Below are 15,619 nucleotides of genomic sequence, written 5' to 3' on the forward strand. Positions count from 1 at the left end.
ATTGAATTGGGTCTTTGGGATGAGTAGGAATGTAAGGGAAGAGATGAGGAAAAGGACATTTCAAATGATGGAATGACATAAGCACAGGCTCAGAGACATGAAAGAGCCTGCTGCTTTCCAGGAGCCATGAGAAGTCTAGCTTGGTGGGCTTGCAGAGGGAAAGGAGATGGTAGGGTGGGCTGCAACTCAGATGGAAACAATAGTCAGTAATTAATAACTAAAAGTTGTTGAAAATATTTTTGATGTTCCAGCCACAGTTCTAAACACTTTGCGTGCTTTGCCACAGTGATGGTAATGCTCTTCTGGATCTCTTCCACGTGTGCCTCTGGAATTCCTTTCCCCCATCTCTGTGTCCAGGAGGTTGTCCCCAACAGCTACATCGCCAGGCTCCCTTGCTCTCTGGCTTCTGGCTGGATTTGTCCAAAGGGGAGCCCCGACAGGAGATAGAAGGAGGGAAGAGAGTGAGGTCAGGGTATTTATTTCACTGGCTTCCTTCCTACAGGAACAACTTGGCTGCCTATTTCCCTCATCTACTCTCACATGATTCTCCCTAGAGAGGCAACTGTTCCTCCTCTTGCCCTTTCAAGCCAAGGGGTACTCATAGTCTTGCTGTTACTAGACTAGGGCTGCTGTATGATCTTTTGTAGGGTTTCCTTATACTCCTTTAAAAATAGCTTCCTTGTCAATTCTTCAAATTCTAACTAGAACTTCCTGATAGAACCTGACTGATACAGGTACCTAATGGACCAGGTGGGTACTACCATTGTTCTCATTTTACGGATGAGTTAACAGGTACAGAGTTGTATGTGTGTACAATCTGCTCAAGGCCATACAGCTACATAAGAAGAGTAAAAACTCTACCAGAGAGTATGACTAAAGGTTCAAACACCTTCAAAGGCTCTGAATCCCATGTTAAACAGAATTTTCCTATCATTTAAAAGGGTGTCAGATGCTCATCTTTTCTTCCTTTTCCATTAAATCCATATTGAGTGATATGCCTATGCCTTTTGAGAAACCAGTGCATTTCCAAGCACGACACGTGAGAGAATTCCTCAGGCTCTGTTGGCCTCACAGAGCTGTGGTGGGCCTCAGTGAGATTTTAGCCATAGAAAGAACTATTCTGGAAATTGGGGTGGAGCATGTGACTGAGGTCCAGCCAATCAGAGCATCACATTCCCCTGGTCACAGCGACTGGCTCAGGAGTGATCCAATCAGAAGCCAAGGGGATTATTTTTCTGAAACACTTGAAAAGAGAGGCATGCTTTCTTCTCTATCAGGCTTCCATTTGGGAGAAGATAAAGCCTGGATATGCAAGGGGCAACGGTGTGGATAAAGGACCCACCAGCCAAGGAATCAGAACCAAGAAATGGGGAGAAAGTGCGCTCTGTGATGCCATTTCAGACTCTGCATGCAGCCATGTCTGAAATTCATGTAAATCTTTGGAAGATTCTCTTACATGAGACAATAGAGTCCCTTTTCCTCTCTGATAGAGTTCCAATTACTTGGAACTTGCAACCTTGTCACTTGCAATGGAAAGAGTCTTGATAACAATGGGAGAGCCTGAAGTGGGAAGGGGAATGGGCCCTCTGCAGCAGTCAGATGAACTTCTATTCATCCAGCAAGACCCAATGAAAATGTTACAATCTTTGTTCAACCTTCCAACCACTCCTCCCTTCATAGCTAGCTGCTCCCTCCCCTCTTCCTTGCCTACTTAGGTTTGCACACATCTCTATTATAATACCTTCTTGTGCTAAAATTGTCAGGGTGGCTGTTTCTGCTATGAGGCAGTGAATAATTTTCCTAAATTGAATTCATTTGTGAATTTTTAGTCTTTAGGAAAAGGCCTGGCATAAAGTTGACGCTCACTGAATGTTTGTTGAATGAATAATCCAGTGAATGGGACCAAGGCAGGAACAAAAGGAATGGGCAGGAGGAGATGGATGGGGGGGGGGGGGGGAGGGGAGGCATCTCTGCAGTGCCAACAAAAAGTAATAGCAGCCTTAAATCTTTTTTTTGGAATAGACAGGCTTGAGATTAATATTAATAACAAAGCGTTATTTAGTTGACTTGGACAAAAATCCCTGGAGTAAAATTAACAATAGCTGTGATTTATCGCATGCCTTATGTGCCAGGTGTTCTGTGCACATTCAATTTAATATTAACTCCAGCTTGGCGATGGAGGTGTGCTGAATGTGTGGGACTCCACTACAACCCCTTTATCCTGGGGAGTCAAAATCAACTCCAGGGGAGTATTCTCATGGTCAGTCATAGCAATTCCATCCTCCTGGCCAGTGGCTAGTTCAGGGATGGATTGGCCTGCACCAATGAGGACCAGTAGGATAAAGTTTATTGTCACGAGAAAGGATGTGAGATAAGGTGCTCTCTCTTGCTGGATGCAAATGTGGATGTTTGTGGTTCTGGCTGTTCCTGGCATCCAACTTGAGGACAAGACAGATCCACTGAGGAGAGCAGAGTCAAGAAAATCCTAGAGGAATGGATGCAGGACTTCCATTACTCCCAGCATGAATCTGACCTATTTCTTTCCTTTTTTTTTTAATTAAAAAAAAAATTTTAGTGAGCTCCCTGCCCAATGTGGGGCTTGAACTTAGGAGCAGCCAGTCAGGCGCCCCAAACCTGAACTGTTTCCAGATGTCTGGTTATGGGAGTTACGTGAGTCAAAGGCATACCTCTGAGTCTGAGTTGAATTTCTGTTATTTCATCCAATTACACAGTGAGGAAGCCAAGACTTTGATTTAACATACCTCAGCTAGTGGTAAGAGCGGGGATTCCATTCCAAATCCTCTTATCCTACAGCCTTTGCTCATCCCACTAAGCCGAGCCAAGAAAGGTCAAGGCACTTGATCTCAGTTCTGAATCATCCATTTACCTTCTGATACGGATTCTCTAATACATGCCGTTTCTACTGCCTAGAAAAGTCTATGCCTCCTCTCTTTGCCCAGCAAACTACAACATGCCTTTCAGGCCTCAGCTTAAGTAAATGTCACTTCCCGACATCCTGCCCCTTCCAACCCTGGAAATCAACTTGGATCCCTTGGCCTTTAATTCTCATGGTGGTTTGTATTTTTCTTTCACACTCTTGCCACAATTATAATAACTATCACTTACCATATAATACTTTAAAAATAATGTCTACTTCAAAAGGGCACACGTGTATCTGCTTCCTCTGCACTGAATCCTCGGAAAAGTGGATGCCAATAAATATTTGATGAAGGAATAAACAAAAGCTGTTGCTTTCTGCGGGCTGGAGTTCTGGGAGCGGTTCTCCAAGCGTGGTCCCCAGGACCCGCGAGCATTAGCATCACCTGGGCACTTGTTGGAAATGTCAATCATTAGGCCTCACCCAGCCCTAGAGAGTTAGAGTCTCCGCGTTGAACAAGCCCTCCCCTTGAGTCTGGTTCTCTCTGGTTTGCAAGCCACTGGGTTATACAGATTTGCTCTCGTCTATGCAGCGCGCACACCCAGGGCTCAACCTCGTTTGATGGCGGGGGGGGGGGGGGGGGGGGGTCTCTTTCCTGCTTCTGTGTCTTAAAAATCAGGACTTTCACAAGTAGAGCGGTTTGGAGGATAGAACAGGAACTCATCATCACATGTCAAGCCCGCAGAACCTGTGCAATTGCTGTTCTTTCATTTTTTATTTTTATTTATTTTAAAGTCATCTCTATTCCCAAGGTGGGGCTCAAACGCCTAACCCCGAGGTCAGCATGTTCCACCGACTTGGGCCAGCCAGGCGCCCCCCACCCTTCCTTGGGCTTTTTTTTTTTTTTAAATAAATTCACTTTTTATTGGTGTTCAATTCGCCAACATACGGAATAACACCCAGTGCTCATCGCATCAAGTGCCTTCCTTGGGCTTTGATCCCCATTCCCACGACGGACTTCACATTCGCACCCCTCCCCGCCGCTGGCTCGTGGCGCTCAGAACCTTCAGGGCGGGCGGCCCTTCCTTCCGGCGCGCTCCTCCGCCTCCCGCCCGTGCCCCGCTGCCTGCGGCAGTCCCGGCTCGCGGGCCGGCAGCGCTAGCACGTGCGTCAGCGGAAGGGCTGTAGGGCTCCACGAGGGCAGAGGCTGCGGGCCACGGAGCCCGGGGCGCGGAGGGCGCGCGTAGAGGGCCTCCCTGCACGGCTGCGGAATGAATGAACGGGCCGCCCAAGTGAAAGGGAAACCGCCCCTTTACTAAGATGGCAGGCCCGGGCCCTTTACCAACATGGCGGCCGGCCCGCGTGGAGGGGCGGAGGGCGGGGCCGGCGGGGGCGGGGGGCGGGGCCGGCGGGGCGGGGCGGGGCCAGGAGGGAGCCGTCAGGTGCGGCTCCGCCCCGCGCGCCCCCCCACCTCCCCTCCCTCCCCGCTCGATTCCGGATTGGTCCGGTTCCAGCGCCGCAGCCCGGCGGCCGCGCCGTGGGGCCGCGCCGGGCGCTCGCCACTTCCGGCGCGTTGGGGCTGTTGGTCGGGGGCGGCCGTGCGGCGCGAGCGGGCGGCTCCGGGGCGGGCGCGCGCAGGGATGCTCCGGGGGGCGGCGGCGGCCGTGTGGGCTGAGGCGGCGAGGGCAGCGGGGGCCCCCGGGCCTCGCCCGTGAGCCGGCCGCCGAGGCCCGTTCAGCCCCCGCCTCTCCAGCCTCGGGCCGGGCCCGCAGCCGCTTCTGAAGGCGGAGGCCGGGAGCCCCTGCCTGGGCCCGGAGCCTCCCCTCGGGGGTCGGGCCCGGGCGGGGGGCCCCCCCGTCCCCGAGCCGCTGCCCTCCGAGCCCCATTTCCTGCCTTTTTTTTTTCTTTTTTTTTTTTCAGTTTCCTTGGGGAGGGGCGGGTGGGTCTAGATGAATCGTTCCCGGGGTCCTGGATGAGGCGGGCCGGGGGGCCGCGCTGTTTTTAGAGGGTCCCCGCGGGGCCCGGGCGGGGCCGCGGCCGTGTCTGCATGGGTGGGGGACTTCCCGATCCGGCCTGGACCATGACCTGAAGTGTGCGAGCGGGACGTGTCCGGAGCTCCAGAGCCAGCTCACCTGAGCCGCCCCTCCCCCGGCCAGCATGGTAAGTGGGGTCCGAGCCCCCTCTCCCCCCGGGGCGGGAGCGGGCCCCGGGACTGCTGAGCCATCGCTTCTCCCCGGGGCGGGGAGAGGCGCGTGCCGAGCCCGGCAGTGACACATGCGTGCAGGCAGGCTTTGCAGCCCCGGCTCCGCGCTCCCATCCCCCCCTCCCCCTCCCCCTCCCCCCCCTCCCCCCAGGGATGCCTCAGGACTGGGAGGGACCTGGAAGCGCAGCAGGCACTACCCTCGTGTCCGGGGTTCGCCCCTCTCACGGTGCAGCTGGTTTGACAGGAGCCCTCCTGTGCTTACGGAGGGCCTGCGCCGAGTGGTGGCTGGTGTTGCCTAATGAGCCCACCGGCGCTCTCCTGAAGTGGGGAGACCGAGGCACGGAGCCACCGACTTACCCAGCTCAAGGTCACTCAGGTGACAGTGGCACGATTGGGAGCTTCGGCAGTTCGACTTCAGAGCTTCTGTTAGACACAGCACGGAGTGGGAGGGGGTCTTGCTGTCGGTTTATACCGAAGGAAACACAGGCTTTGTGATTTGCAGAGGTCACTTATCCGGATCGTTGCAAAGTCAGGAACAGGAGTGTGTTGTTTGGACTCCCCAGTGTGCTGCTGTTTCTGCCTCATGCTCTGGCCCTTTCCCCGCTCGTGCCTGGAAAACTCATCCTTCCACATTCAGCTCAGAAACCACCTCTTGGCTTTCCACGCTTCTTCGGACCCAGAGACACTCTCAGTACTCCCTTAGATTTGTGTACTCACATCTGCTTATTAAGCTTTTGTCTTTATGGTCATCATTGTTTCTGCACCTTATCTCTCTGCAGCAGTAGGTTCAGTTCCCTCAAAGATGAAATTGTCTGAATCTTTTTATCTGCCCCAGCCCCTGGTACATGGTAAGCCCATGGGGGAGCGGTTGATTGCACTGCGTGTGTCTGAGCACCTCCAGTGAAGGAAGTGTTCTTAAGGCTGTCCATTTTACCCCTGTTAGAGATTTAGTAGAGAAAGGGACATAGTGATGACATCTGTGATGGAGATGTTTAGGCCGGTGGGATTTTTATTTCTTTTAAATTTTTATTATTTTTATTTTTATTTTATTCTTTTGCCAGTGGGATTTTTAAGACATTCAAGGGGCCTGTGGGTGTTGTGTTAGGTTCTGGGCATAAAAAGAAGGCCCGCAGTCATGGCCCTTTGTCCTCATGGGGTCACAACCAGTGGGGTAAAATAGACCATGAATGCTGAGCAGCACCGTGTAGTAGATAATGTATGTAGTGTAGTGGCAGATAGGTTAAGCTCTCTGTGTCCCAATTTCCTCATCTGTAAAATGTGGTGTTAGGAATTCCTTAATGAATAATCCAAACGTATGAGTTGGGACATTTAGTGAGTGATGAAAGTAGTACTCTACAGTATTCCTTTTTCCATTTACTCTTTTCAATTAATTTTCTTGTTTCTTTTTAAGTTGTAAAATACACAGAACATAAAATATACTGTTTTAACCTTTTGTAAGTGTTACAAGTCAGTGGCCTTAATTATAGCTGATCAGTTGAACAACTCGGGGGTCATGGGCACTGACACCCGCGCAGTGGAAAATTGCGTATAACTTTTGACTCCCCCAAAACTTGACTGTTTGTTATTCTACTGTCGACCAGAAGCCTTACTGGTAACATTAACTGTCGATTAATATTTATTTTGTGTGTTAGATGTATTATATACTGTATTCTTAACAAAGTAAGCTAGAGAAAAAGATCATTAAGAAAATCATAAGGGGGCAGCCCCGGTGGTGCAGCGGTTTAGCACCGCCTACAGCCGGGGTTGTGATCTTGGAGAACCAGGATTGAGTCCCACGTCGGGCTTCCTGCATGGAGCCTGCTTCTCCCTCTGCCTGTGTCTCTGCCACCCCCCCCCCCCCTCAATAGATAAATAAATAAATAAATAAATCTTTTTTTTTTTTTAAAGAAAATCATAAGGAAGAGAAAATACATTTACAATATGATGCTATGTTAAAAAAATCCATGTATAAGTGGACCTGTGTGGTTGAAACCCATGTTCAAGGGTCACACTGTACATTCATATATTGTTGTGCTTCCATCCCCAGAACTTTTTTCATCTTGTAAAACCGAAACTGAACAATAACTTCATTCCCTTCTCCCTCATCCCCTGGCGACCATACTCTATTTACTGTCTCTGACAATTTGAGTATTCTTGAGTATCTCATGTAAGTGGAATCATACAGTATTGGATCTTTTTGTAACTGGCTTATTTCACTCAGCACAATGTCAAGTGTGTTGTAGCATGTGTCAGAAAGTCCACTTTAACGCTGAATAATGTTCTGTTGTGAGTATATACCAATTTTGTTTATCCATTCATCTGATGGACACCTGAGTTGCTTCCACCTTTGGCTGTTTTGAGTCATGCTCCTGTGAACAGGGGGTGTACAAATCTTCAGTGAATTTTTTTTTTTTTTAAGATTTTAAAATTTATTCATGAGAGACACACGGGCAGAGACACAAGCAGAGGGAAAAGCAGGCTCCCTGCAGGGAGCCCGATGCCAGGCTCATGATCCCAGGGCCTGGTGATCATGAGCCGAAGGAAGAAGCTCAACCACTGAGCCATCCAGGTGCCCTCTTTCAGTGAATTTTAAGTTGCCACTAAACACCAGGCTCTGGGGAATGTCGGATGAGAAAGCAGAGGAGCTCCTCCCTCCAGGGAACTTGCTGGGAATGTGCTTTAGGACCTCTGGGCAGAATTTTATTGGTTTTTGACTCAGCTAGCCAAGCACCCTTGAATTCAGATTTCATTTTAATTAGCAATCAGAGCATTATGAAAATGGCCACTTTTGAGCAATCATTGTAAAGTAGTTGACTTCAGATTACAATGTACATTTTTTTCTTAGGGGTAAGTTTTGAGTCAAGGTTTTTGTAAGCTAGACCTCACATGCTTAAGCACACAGGGGGTGGCCACAGTGGCTGTGACGAGAATAGGACCTGCTAATCATGTCCTTTCTTCATTACTGACACTGGGGGTTCATATCCTGTAGGTGTCCCAGGGTCAGGGGTGTGGGTGGGGCAGGGCTTGTCCCCAGAATACAAGGAAGCTGTTCCCTGGTGTGTATCTTACAGGAGGAGGAGGAGGAGGAGGCGGCGGCCGCGGCGGCTTTCCCTGAGATCACATCTCTTTCTTTAGTCCAGGAACTTTTTCCTATTTCTTACTGACTTAACATTTTTACTTTTAAGAGTATTAGTTGACACGTTTGAGCCTTTTGAGTGCATGTGTGTGCACAAACGGGGTGGGGGAGGGTCAGAGGGAGAGGGAGAAGGAGACTCCCCGCTGAACAGGGAGCCTGATGCATTGTGGAGCTCTATCCCAGGTCCCTAAGATCATGACCAAAGCTTAAGTCAGACCCTTAACTGACTGAGCCACCCCTATTTGAGCCTTTTTTTTTTTTTTAATTTTATTTGAGCCTTTCTAATGTCTGTAAAACTTCAATCAGAATGAGGTAAAAATGGTGTAATATGATCAAACTACCATTTATCATGTGTCTTTTGTAGGGTAGCTGTTTCTCATTTGTTCATTTTTCTTATAGTCACTCAGTATCTGTATCTGCTCTGGTTAACCAGACCAACCCTGCTAGGTTACATTATGCCAGTTTTTCCAGAGGGGGAGGTGACACACCGACCAGCTGTAGGATACCTGGGTGGAGCCACATTTGGACCAAGGCACTCTACTCCAAATCTTGCGTTTTTGGCAGGATAGATCTTCCTCAATTTACAGTGGGGTTATGTCCTGATAACTTATGGGGACGTAAGATATCCCCATATCTTGATCTTATGATAGTTTCAACTATCATAAGTCAAAACTATCATAAGTCAAAACTGCATTTCATATACTTAACCTACCAAACATCATAGCTTAGTCTAATTTACCTTAAATGTGTTTAGAACACGTAAGTTAGCCTGCAGTTGGGCAAAACCATCTCACACAAAGCCTGTTTTATAATAGTGTTGAATATCTCATGTCATTTACTGTATAATGTACTGAAGGTGAGGAACAGAATGGTTATAGTTGTATTGGTGGTTGACCCAGGTGATTGTGGGCTGATTGTGAGCCGCAGCTGGCTGCTGCTTCCCAGCATCATGAGAGAATTTCGTACTGCATGTCACTAGCCTGAGAATAGATCCAAAGTCAGAATTTGAAGTATGGTTTCTATTGAATGTGAATTGCTTTTGCAGCCTCCTAAAGTCGAACCATTGTAAGTTGGGGTCTATCCATACATGTGCAGATCTTGCGTGGAAGATCATGGAAAATGATTGGGAGTGTCATCCAACTCTATTTTGTTTGGTTCTGAGGTAGATAGTGATGAGGGCTGGAGAGTATGGACATTCCTGTTCCTAGAAGAACAGTTTAACCTGCAAATTTAGAACCAGTTAAAAAAGAGATTTCTAAGGGCGGCTGGTTGGTTCAGTGGATTAGGCATCTGACTTAGGGTAGGGCCATGATCTCAAGTCCTGTGTCTGGCTTCCTATTCAGTGGGGGAGTCTGCTTGTCCCTCTCCCTCTGTTCCCCCCCTGCTCGTTCTCTCTCTCTTTCTAAACTAACTAAATAAAAATCTTTTTTAAAAAAAGATTTTATTTATTTATTCATGAGACAGAGAGAGAGAGAGAGAGGCAGAGACACATACAGGCAGAGACACATACAGAGGGAGAAGCAGGCTCCATGCAGGGAGCCCGATGTGGGACTTGGTGTGGGACTCGATCCCGGTCTCCGGGATCCGGCCCCGGGCTGAAGGTGGTGCTAAACCGCTGAGCCACCCGGGCTGCCCAAATCTTTAAAAAAAAGAGATTTGTCGTTGCAGTACAGAATTACTAGAACAGCTATACTGTAACTACATTTTATTAGATTATCGGGTTTTGTTGAATTCCCATGGGTTCTTTTTTTTTTTTTATTTAAAGATTTTATTTTATTTATATATGAGAGACACAGAGAGGCAGAGACACAGGCAGAGGGAGAAGCAGGCTCCATGCAGGGAGCCCCATGTGGGACTCAATCTCGGGACTCCAGGATCCTGCCCTGGGCCGGAGGCAGGCGCTAAACCGCTGAGCCACCCAGGCGTTCCAAATTCCCATGAATTCTTAAATGATGTAATATCTTAGAGGTTCCCACTACTCTGAAAAGTTCTTAATATTGAATGAGCTGTTGGTTATTATGGAAATTATGTGCAAAACCAAGTTCTTAAATTAGTGTTTTTCTAGTTGTTTGGAAAAACTGCTTTGGTTACAAAGACTTACGTTGGAATGTCCCCTTCTGTGACATTCCTGATAACGAGTGGTCCCTATAATGGAGGCAAAATCAGACCTTAGGTTTGGCCACTCAAATGGTATGTCTTCCACTTGTTCATCAATGGTGTTACATGATGCCGCATGCTGTAGGAGGCGTGAAGAAGCCATGGTAGTGTGGGGAGATGCCAAGGAAAGGTTCCGCAGTACTCAGAAGTTCTGTAGGCAGTCCCATAGTTAGAGCTAGGCCAGCTAGGAGGCTGGTTCCATGATCAAGAAATGACTTTAACAGCTTTTGAGAAAATTAGACATGTATGATTCAAATGATGGAATTACTTTACTGGTAAAGTAAACAAAAACACAATCTGTAATGTATAGAGAAGTAGTTCTCTACAGTAGGTGAGAGCTTTTTAGTGCCTCAGTTTATTCACTTGTGAAATAATTTATTGATCTATGTCAAACTTATAATCGTAGGTACTGTGGGTACAATATAATAATACAATAGTTAATATTTATAGAGGTTAGATTAAGCCATGTATTTTACATATGTTAACTCATTTACTTTTCCAGACAATGCCAGGAGGTAGAGACTAGTTTTATTTCTCATTTTATGAATGAAAACATTCAAGACCCTCCTACACTGCAACTGCGTGATGGACCTGGGATTCAAACCCAGGCAGTTTGGCTCAAGAGTCAGCAGAGTCAGAGCTCATAACTGTTAAACTTTGCCCCAAGAGGGTTAGCAGTGCCCTGCCTTCTAGGAGTCAGTTTAATGAGGCAGATGAGACTATTTTCAGGCTGTACAGAGAGGCTGTAATGAGGGGGATAGTAGAAGAATGCATTGGTACAAAGGTAGCCTATCTGAGATAGACTCACTGAGGAAGAGGGGCCAGGAAAGTTTTCCCAGGAGGCATATTTGAGTCTTGAAGGGTTAGGAAAAGTTGTTTGCAGATAGTTACAAAGATCAGATACATATCAGTAAAGATCACAAAATCATAGATGTCAAGGGAAAAGTGAATGAATTAACATTTGCTGAGTGCTTAGGACTTTTTAGGGCTTCAGGTACTTACAGGACACAAACAGGTTATGTCTTCCCATGGTAAATATCTTTACTGCTGCTACCCACATCAGCGGCTGCTCCATTTCTTTGTTCCCCTTTTCAATAGGGCTCTCTGATTTCTCACCTTCCATTCTAGCTCATGAATCAAGGTCCCTCTCTGTGGGTACTCCAGGTGGTGGTTAGTTCTCAAGTCCTCTCCAGAGCATCTACTCCTTCATATCCGCTTTACTTCTTTTTGTAGCATTTACTTTATGTATTTATTTAAAGTAAGCTTCATGCTTAACGTGGGACTTGAACTCATGACCCTGAGATTGAGTCGCGTGCTCTACTGATTGAGCCAGACAGGCCGCCCTGTGTAGCATTGACCATTTTTAAACATTTTACATACATAACGTTATTTATGAGATCTATTTTTATCTCCTTCGGCCAAAATATTGACTCCGTAAAGCTAAGGATCTTCACTTTGTTCATTGATGTGTCCCAAGAGTCTGGAACAATTTTTTTTTTTTAATTTTTATTTTTTTATTTATTTATGATAGTCACAGAGAGAGAGAGAGAGGCAGAGACACAGGCAGAGGGAGAAGCAGGCTCCATGCACTGGGAGCCCGATGTGGGATTTGATCCCGGGTCTCCAGGATCGCGCCCTAGGCCGAAGGCAGGCGCCAAACCGCTGCGCCACCTAGGGATCCCGAGTCTGGAACAATTTTTGGTACAGGAGACAGTTATGTTGTGGAGGTCTTGATGTTCAAAGAGGCCTTTAGAAGGTGGGAGTAAGCGAGGTTCCCTATGATGAACAGAACTTGCAGAGAGAGGATATTTCAGAAGAGAAGGGTGGAACTACTATAATGTTCAAACCATTGGCTAGACTGGTTTGACTGTGGTGGGTTTTGTCAAGTAGCGGTAGTTGGAGAGAAAGCCATAAAGATAGTTAATGGCTAGATTTTTGGAGGGCCTTCGTTACTACTCTAGGGAGTTTGGCTTTGTGGGCTAGTTTTTCCTACAAGGAAAATGAATCCATCTGCCTTGTAGAGGTTACGTTGGTATGGGAAACTGATGGGACATATTATGTGTATGGATGTGACAAAAGTTGGTTTTTGGGTGTGGAATTAGGGTGAGGAGAACTTGAGCAAGAGAGTTGTCCCTGCTTAAAAAAACTGATCCTGGAGTCAAGGGATAAAGAAAAGGGAAAAGCTCAAGCTGATTTTGGAAGCCTCTAACCTGGCAACTGGAAATAGTGTGTGTGTGTGGGGTTGTTTACTGAATTGGTGATTTGGATTTGGTAGGAATGGAGGAGATGACAGGTAAAGAAAGTGACAGGACGATAATATCGTTACGTGAGGTGGGCCGTTGCTGCTGTGTTGAGGTGCAAGTGATTGGCAATGGGGTCCTGATGATTTTGTGAAGGTGGATTGTCGACATACGTATCCAAGTCAAGGAAGATGTGACAGTACAGGGTGGGGTGAAGAGGGGGGGAGCTCCTGAGCTTGTAGCTGCTGCATTCAGCCTGCACTTTTGACAACCCATGGCGGATTGCCCTTCTGTCTTCACTGCTTTTCAAGATCACCTATAACTTCTGTGTGTGGAAGCCAGTATATATGGCTTCTTTTCAGCCGTTATGCCATCTGATTTTTCCCTTTGGCCCTTGGCAACCACTGGACTTCTTTTCTTTTCTGAAACATTTTTTTTTTGTTTTTTGTTGGCTCCCATGATATTACTGCCTTGGTTCAGTCTCCCTCGGTCTGTCTTATGGCTTCAGTTAGGATCTGGTGCCACTGAGAGCTCAGCCCTACTTCCGTTGACATCCACCTGAGCATCCTGTAGACATCAAATTAAACATGTCTAAACCAAGTCCATCATCTTCCCCTCAGGTTAGTGCCTCCTCCCCTGTGCCCTGGTTCTGTTCATGACTTTATTCACTTAGACTCTCAAGTGGTAAACCTGAGTCATCTTTAACTTCCTCTTTGCCTTCAGTCCCCACATGTAGACTTGTGGATGCTCTGCTGACTTGTGTTCTGACCCCAGCCTTTCCTTCCATTTCTCCCCCACTTTGGTCAGGCTGTGTCTTTTGCTTTTACTCTCAGTGTCTTGACAGCTTCCACGTCTCCCCCTTGCAGTTCATCTTCTATATTCCTGCTAGAGCCCCCTCACAGAGCTCAAGTGGGAGCATGTCATATGACCCCAAATCATTCAGAAATCATTCAGAGCAGAGAATCTCCATTGTCAGAGACCAAGTTGCTTTTTTTTTTTTTTTCTTTTTGAGAGAGAGTGGAAGGGAGGGAGGAGGGAAGAAGACAAGGTGGGAGAGGCAGAGGGAGAGAGAGAATCTTAAGCAGTCTCCATACCTAGGTGGAACCCCAACTTGGGGCTTAATCTCAGGACCCTGAGTTCATGATCTGATGTGAAATCAGGAGTTGGATGCTTAACTGACTGAGCCACCTGGGTGCCTTCAGAGACCAAATTTTTGGTCATCACAGAGTGGTGGAAAGCGCTTGGGCCCTGGATTTTCATAGTTTCACTCTTAGTCCTCTTGGTACGGATGCAGATGAATTATTAAATGCTTAAAGTGATTTATTTGGAATGTCTTTTAAAGACTTCTCAAATTATACCTGTTCTCTAGCCACAACAAACTGTCATTTCCAGAACATTGAGTACACTTCATACTTCTCTGCGCTTGTTCAGTGCTGTTCCCTCTGCTCTTCTGTCCTTTGCTTCATTTTTACAGGCCCTTTTGAGGGTTTCTGGCTATCATCTTTGATATAGTTAGGTTTTTTCTTTTGGCTTTTATTATTTTGATATATTTGTTTTTACTGTATAGGAATTAAAAGACTACGCTACATGCTTCTAGTAAGCGTCAAACAGTGCAGAAGTTTGAAGGGCACAGTGTGAGAGACTCTTCAGCTCCTGGACCCTCCATTCAGTCCCAGTCCCACTCCAAGCCTGTGGGTGGGGAGGATTAGTTCTTGCCTTTTTTTTTTTTTTTTTTAAATTTATGATAGTCACACAGAGAGAGAGAGAGGGGGGCAGAGACACAGGCAGAGGGAGAAGCAGGCTCCATGCACCGGGAGCTCGACGTGGGACTCGATCCCGGGTCTCCAGGATCGCACCCTGGGCCAAAGGCAAGCGCTAAACCGCTGCGCCACCCAGGGATCCCCATAGTTCTTGCCTTTTTAAGAGTCCGTATCAGGGTGAGTCTCAGGCCTCTTTGCATTCCCAGTGCGCCTTAAGCATTCTGCAGATAGTGAGGCAGTCAAAAAGAGTCAGGTGTGAAAAAAAATTCAATAAGGTCAAGGCAGGTGCTAGAACTTAGTAAATGACAATGATGGTATTTGAGGAGTGTGGTAAGATTGAAATAAAGGATGAATATAGTAAGCATCCTGCTTTCCCCAAAACTCATGCAGCCTGCACGCTCAGATTGTGGCATTTTTCCCCTGGGCAGGTGGAGGCTCAGGGACAGATGAGGAGGGGAAGTTGTTACAAGAAATGCTGTGTAGATGCCTGCTTCAGGGGAGGCTCCAGACACAAATTGCTGCTGCAAGAACTGCTGGACTCAGTGGGGATTGGGTGTGGTGAGAGAAGGGTTGTGGATGCTGAGGAAACTCAAAGCGCAGAGGGAAGTGAGTTAGGTGCAGGAGGCTGATGAGAGAAGGAAGGAAGCTGGGGGTCAGGGAGCAAAAGGTCTACGTGTTTCATAATTACGCTCGGCACTTGGCATTGTTGAGGGACCCTCGTATACACTGCATACGGTACCTCATTTAATTTAATGGCAGCCTTGCAAGGTAGGTCTTCTCTGTTCCCATTGTACGTTTGGGAAGATGAGGGTGCTGAGACTCCGGGAAGGTAATGTAAGGAGCTTGACCAAAATTGCACAGCGAGTTGATGGGGATGGGACTTGGAGCCAAGTTTCTAACTCCACAGCTTATGTTTTTTCTGTATCCGTAGGTTTCTCCGTAAGCCAGTGCACATTTACACAGGCATATATACTTGAAATATAGTCCACCTGGGTGTATTGTCCCAGGAAAAGTAGTACGTCTAGTCATCTAACCTTCAATAATTATTAGCTCTTGATAAATCCCTATAGGTTAAGGAAAAAGATCATGAAAGGCATTAAGAGGATGGCATAATTTTTATTTTACTTATTTTTAAGTAAGCTTTATGCCCAACATGGGGGTTAAACTCAATGACCCCAAGATCGAGTTGTCTGCTCTCTACTGACTGAACCAGCCAGGTGCTCCAAGAAGATGGCATTTTTTTTT

General features: G+C 47.1%; 1 protein-coding gene across 8 annotated transcripts in view; it reads left to right on the top strand.

Annotated features, from left to right (window-relative positions):
* The first annotated feature begins 4,799 nt into the window (after positions 1-4,799).
* The window catches only part of XPO6 (exportin 6), a 102,005-nt gene continuing 91,185 nt past the window's right edge, over positions 4,800-15,619 (top strand). For 4 of the 8 annotated variants that reach the window (XM_038539973.1, XM_038539976.1, XM_038539975.1 and 1 more), the window contains exon 1: positions 4,802-5,038. In XM_038539973.1, coding sequence (XP_038395901.1) covers positions 5,036-5,038 — 3 coding nt within the window. In that variant the 5' untranslated portion in view covers positions 4,802-5,035. Of the gene's footprint in view, positions 5,039-15,619 lie in introns of all 8 variants that reach the window. The other 4 variants (XM_038539974.1, XM_038539977.1, XM_038539980.1 and 1 more) reach the window with 3 other exon arrangements.

The sequence above is a fragment of the Canis lupus genome, chromosome 6 (assembly GCF_011100685.1).
Source record: "Canis lupus familiaris isolate Mischka breed German Shepherd chromosome 6, alternate assembly UU_Cfam_GSD_1.0, whole genome shotgun sequence".
NCBI classification, from domain to species: domain Eukaryota; kingdom Metazoa; phylum Chordata; class Mammalia; order Carnivora; family Canidae; genus Canis; species Canis lupus.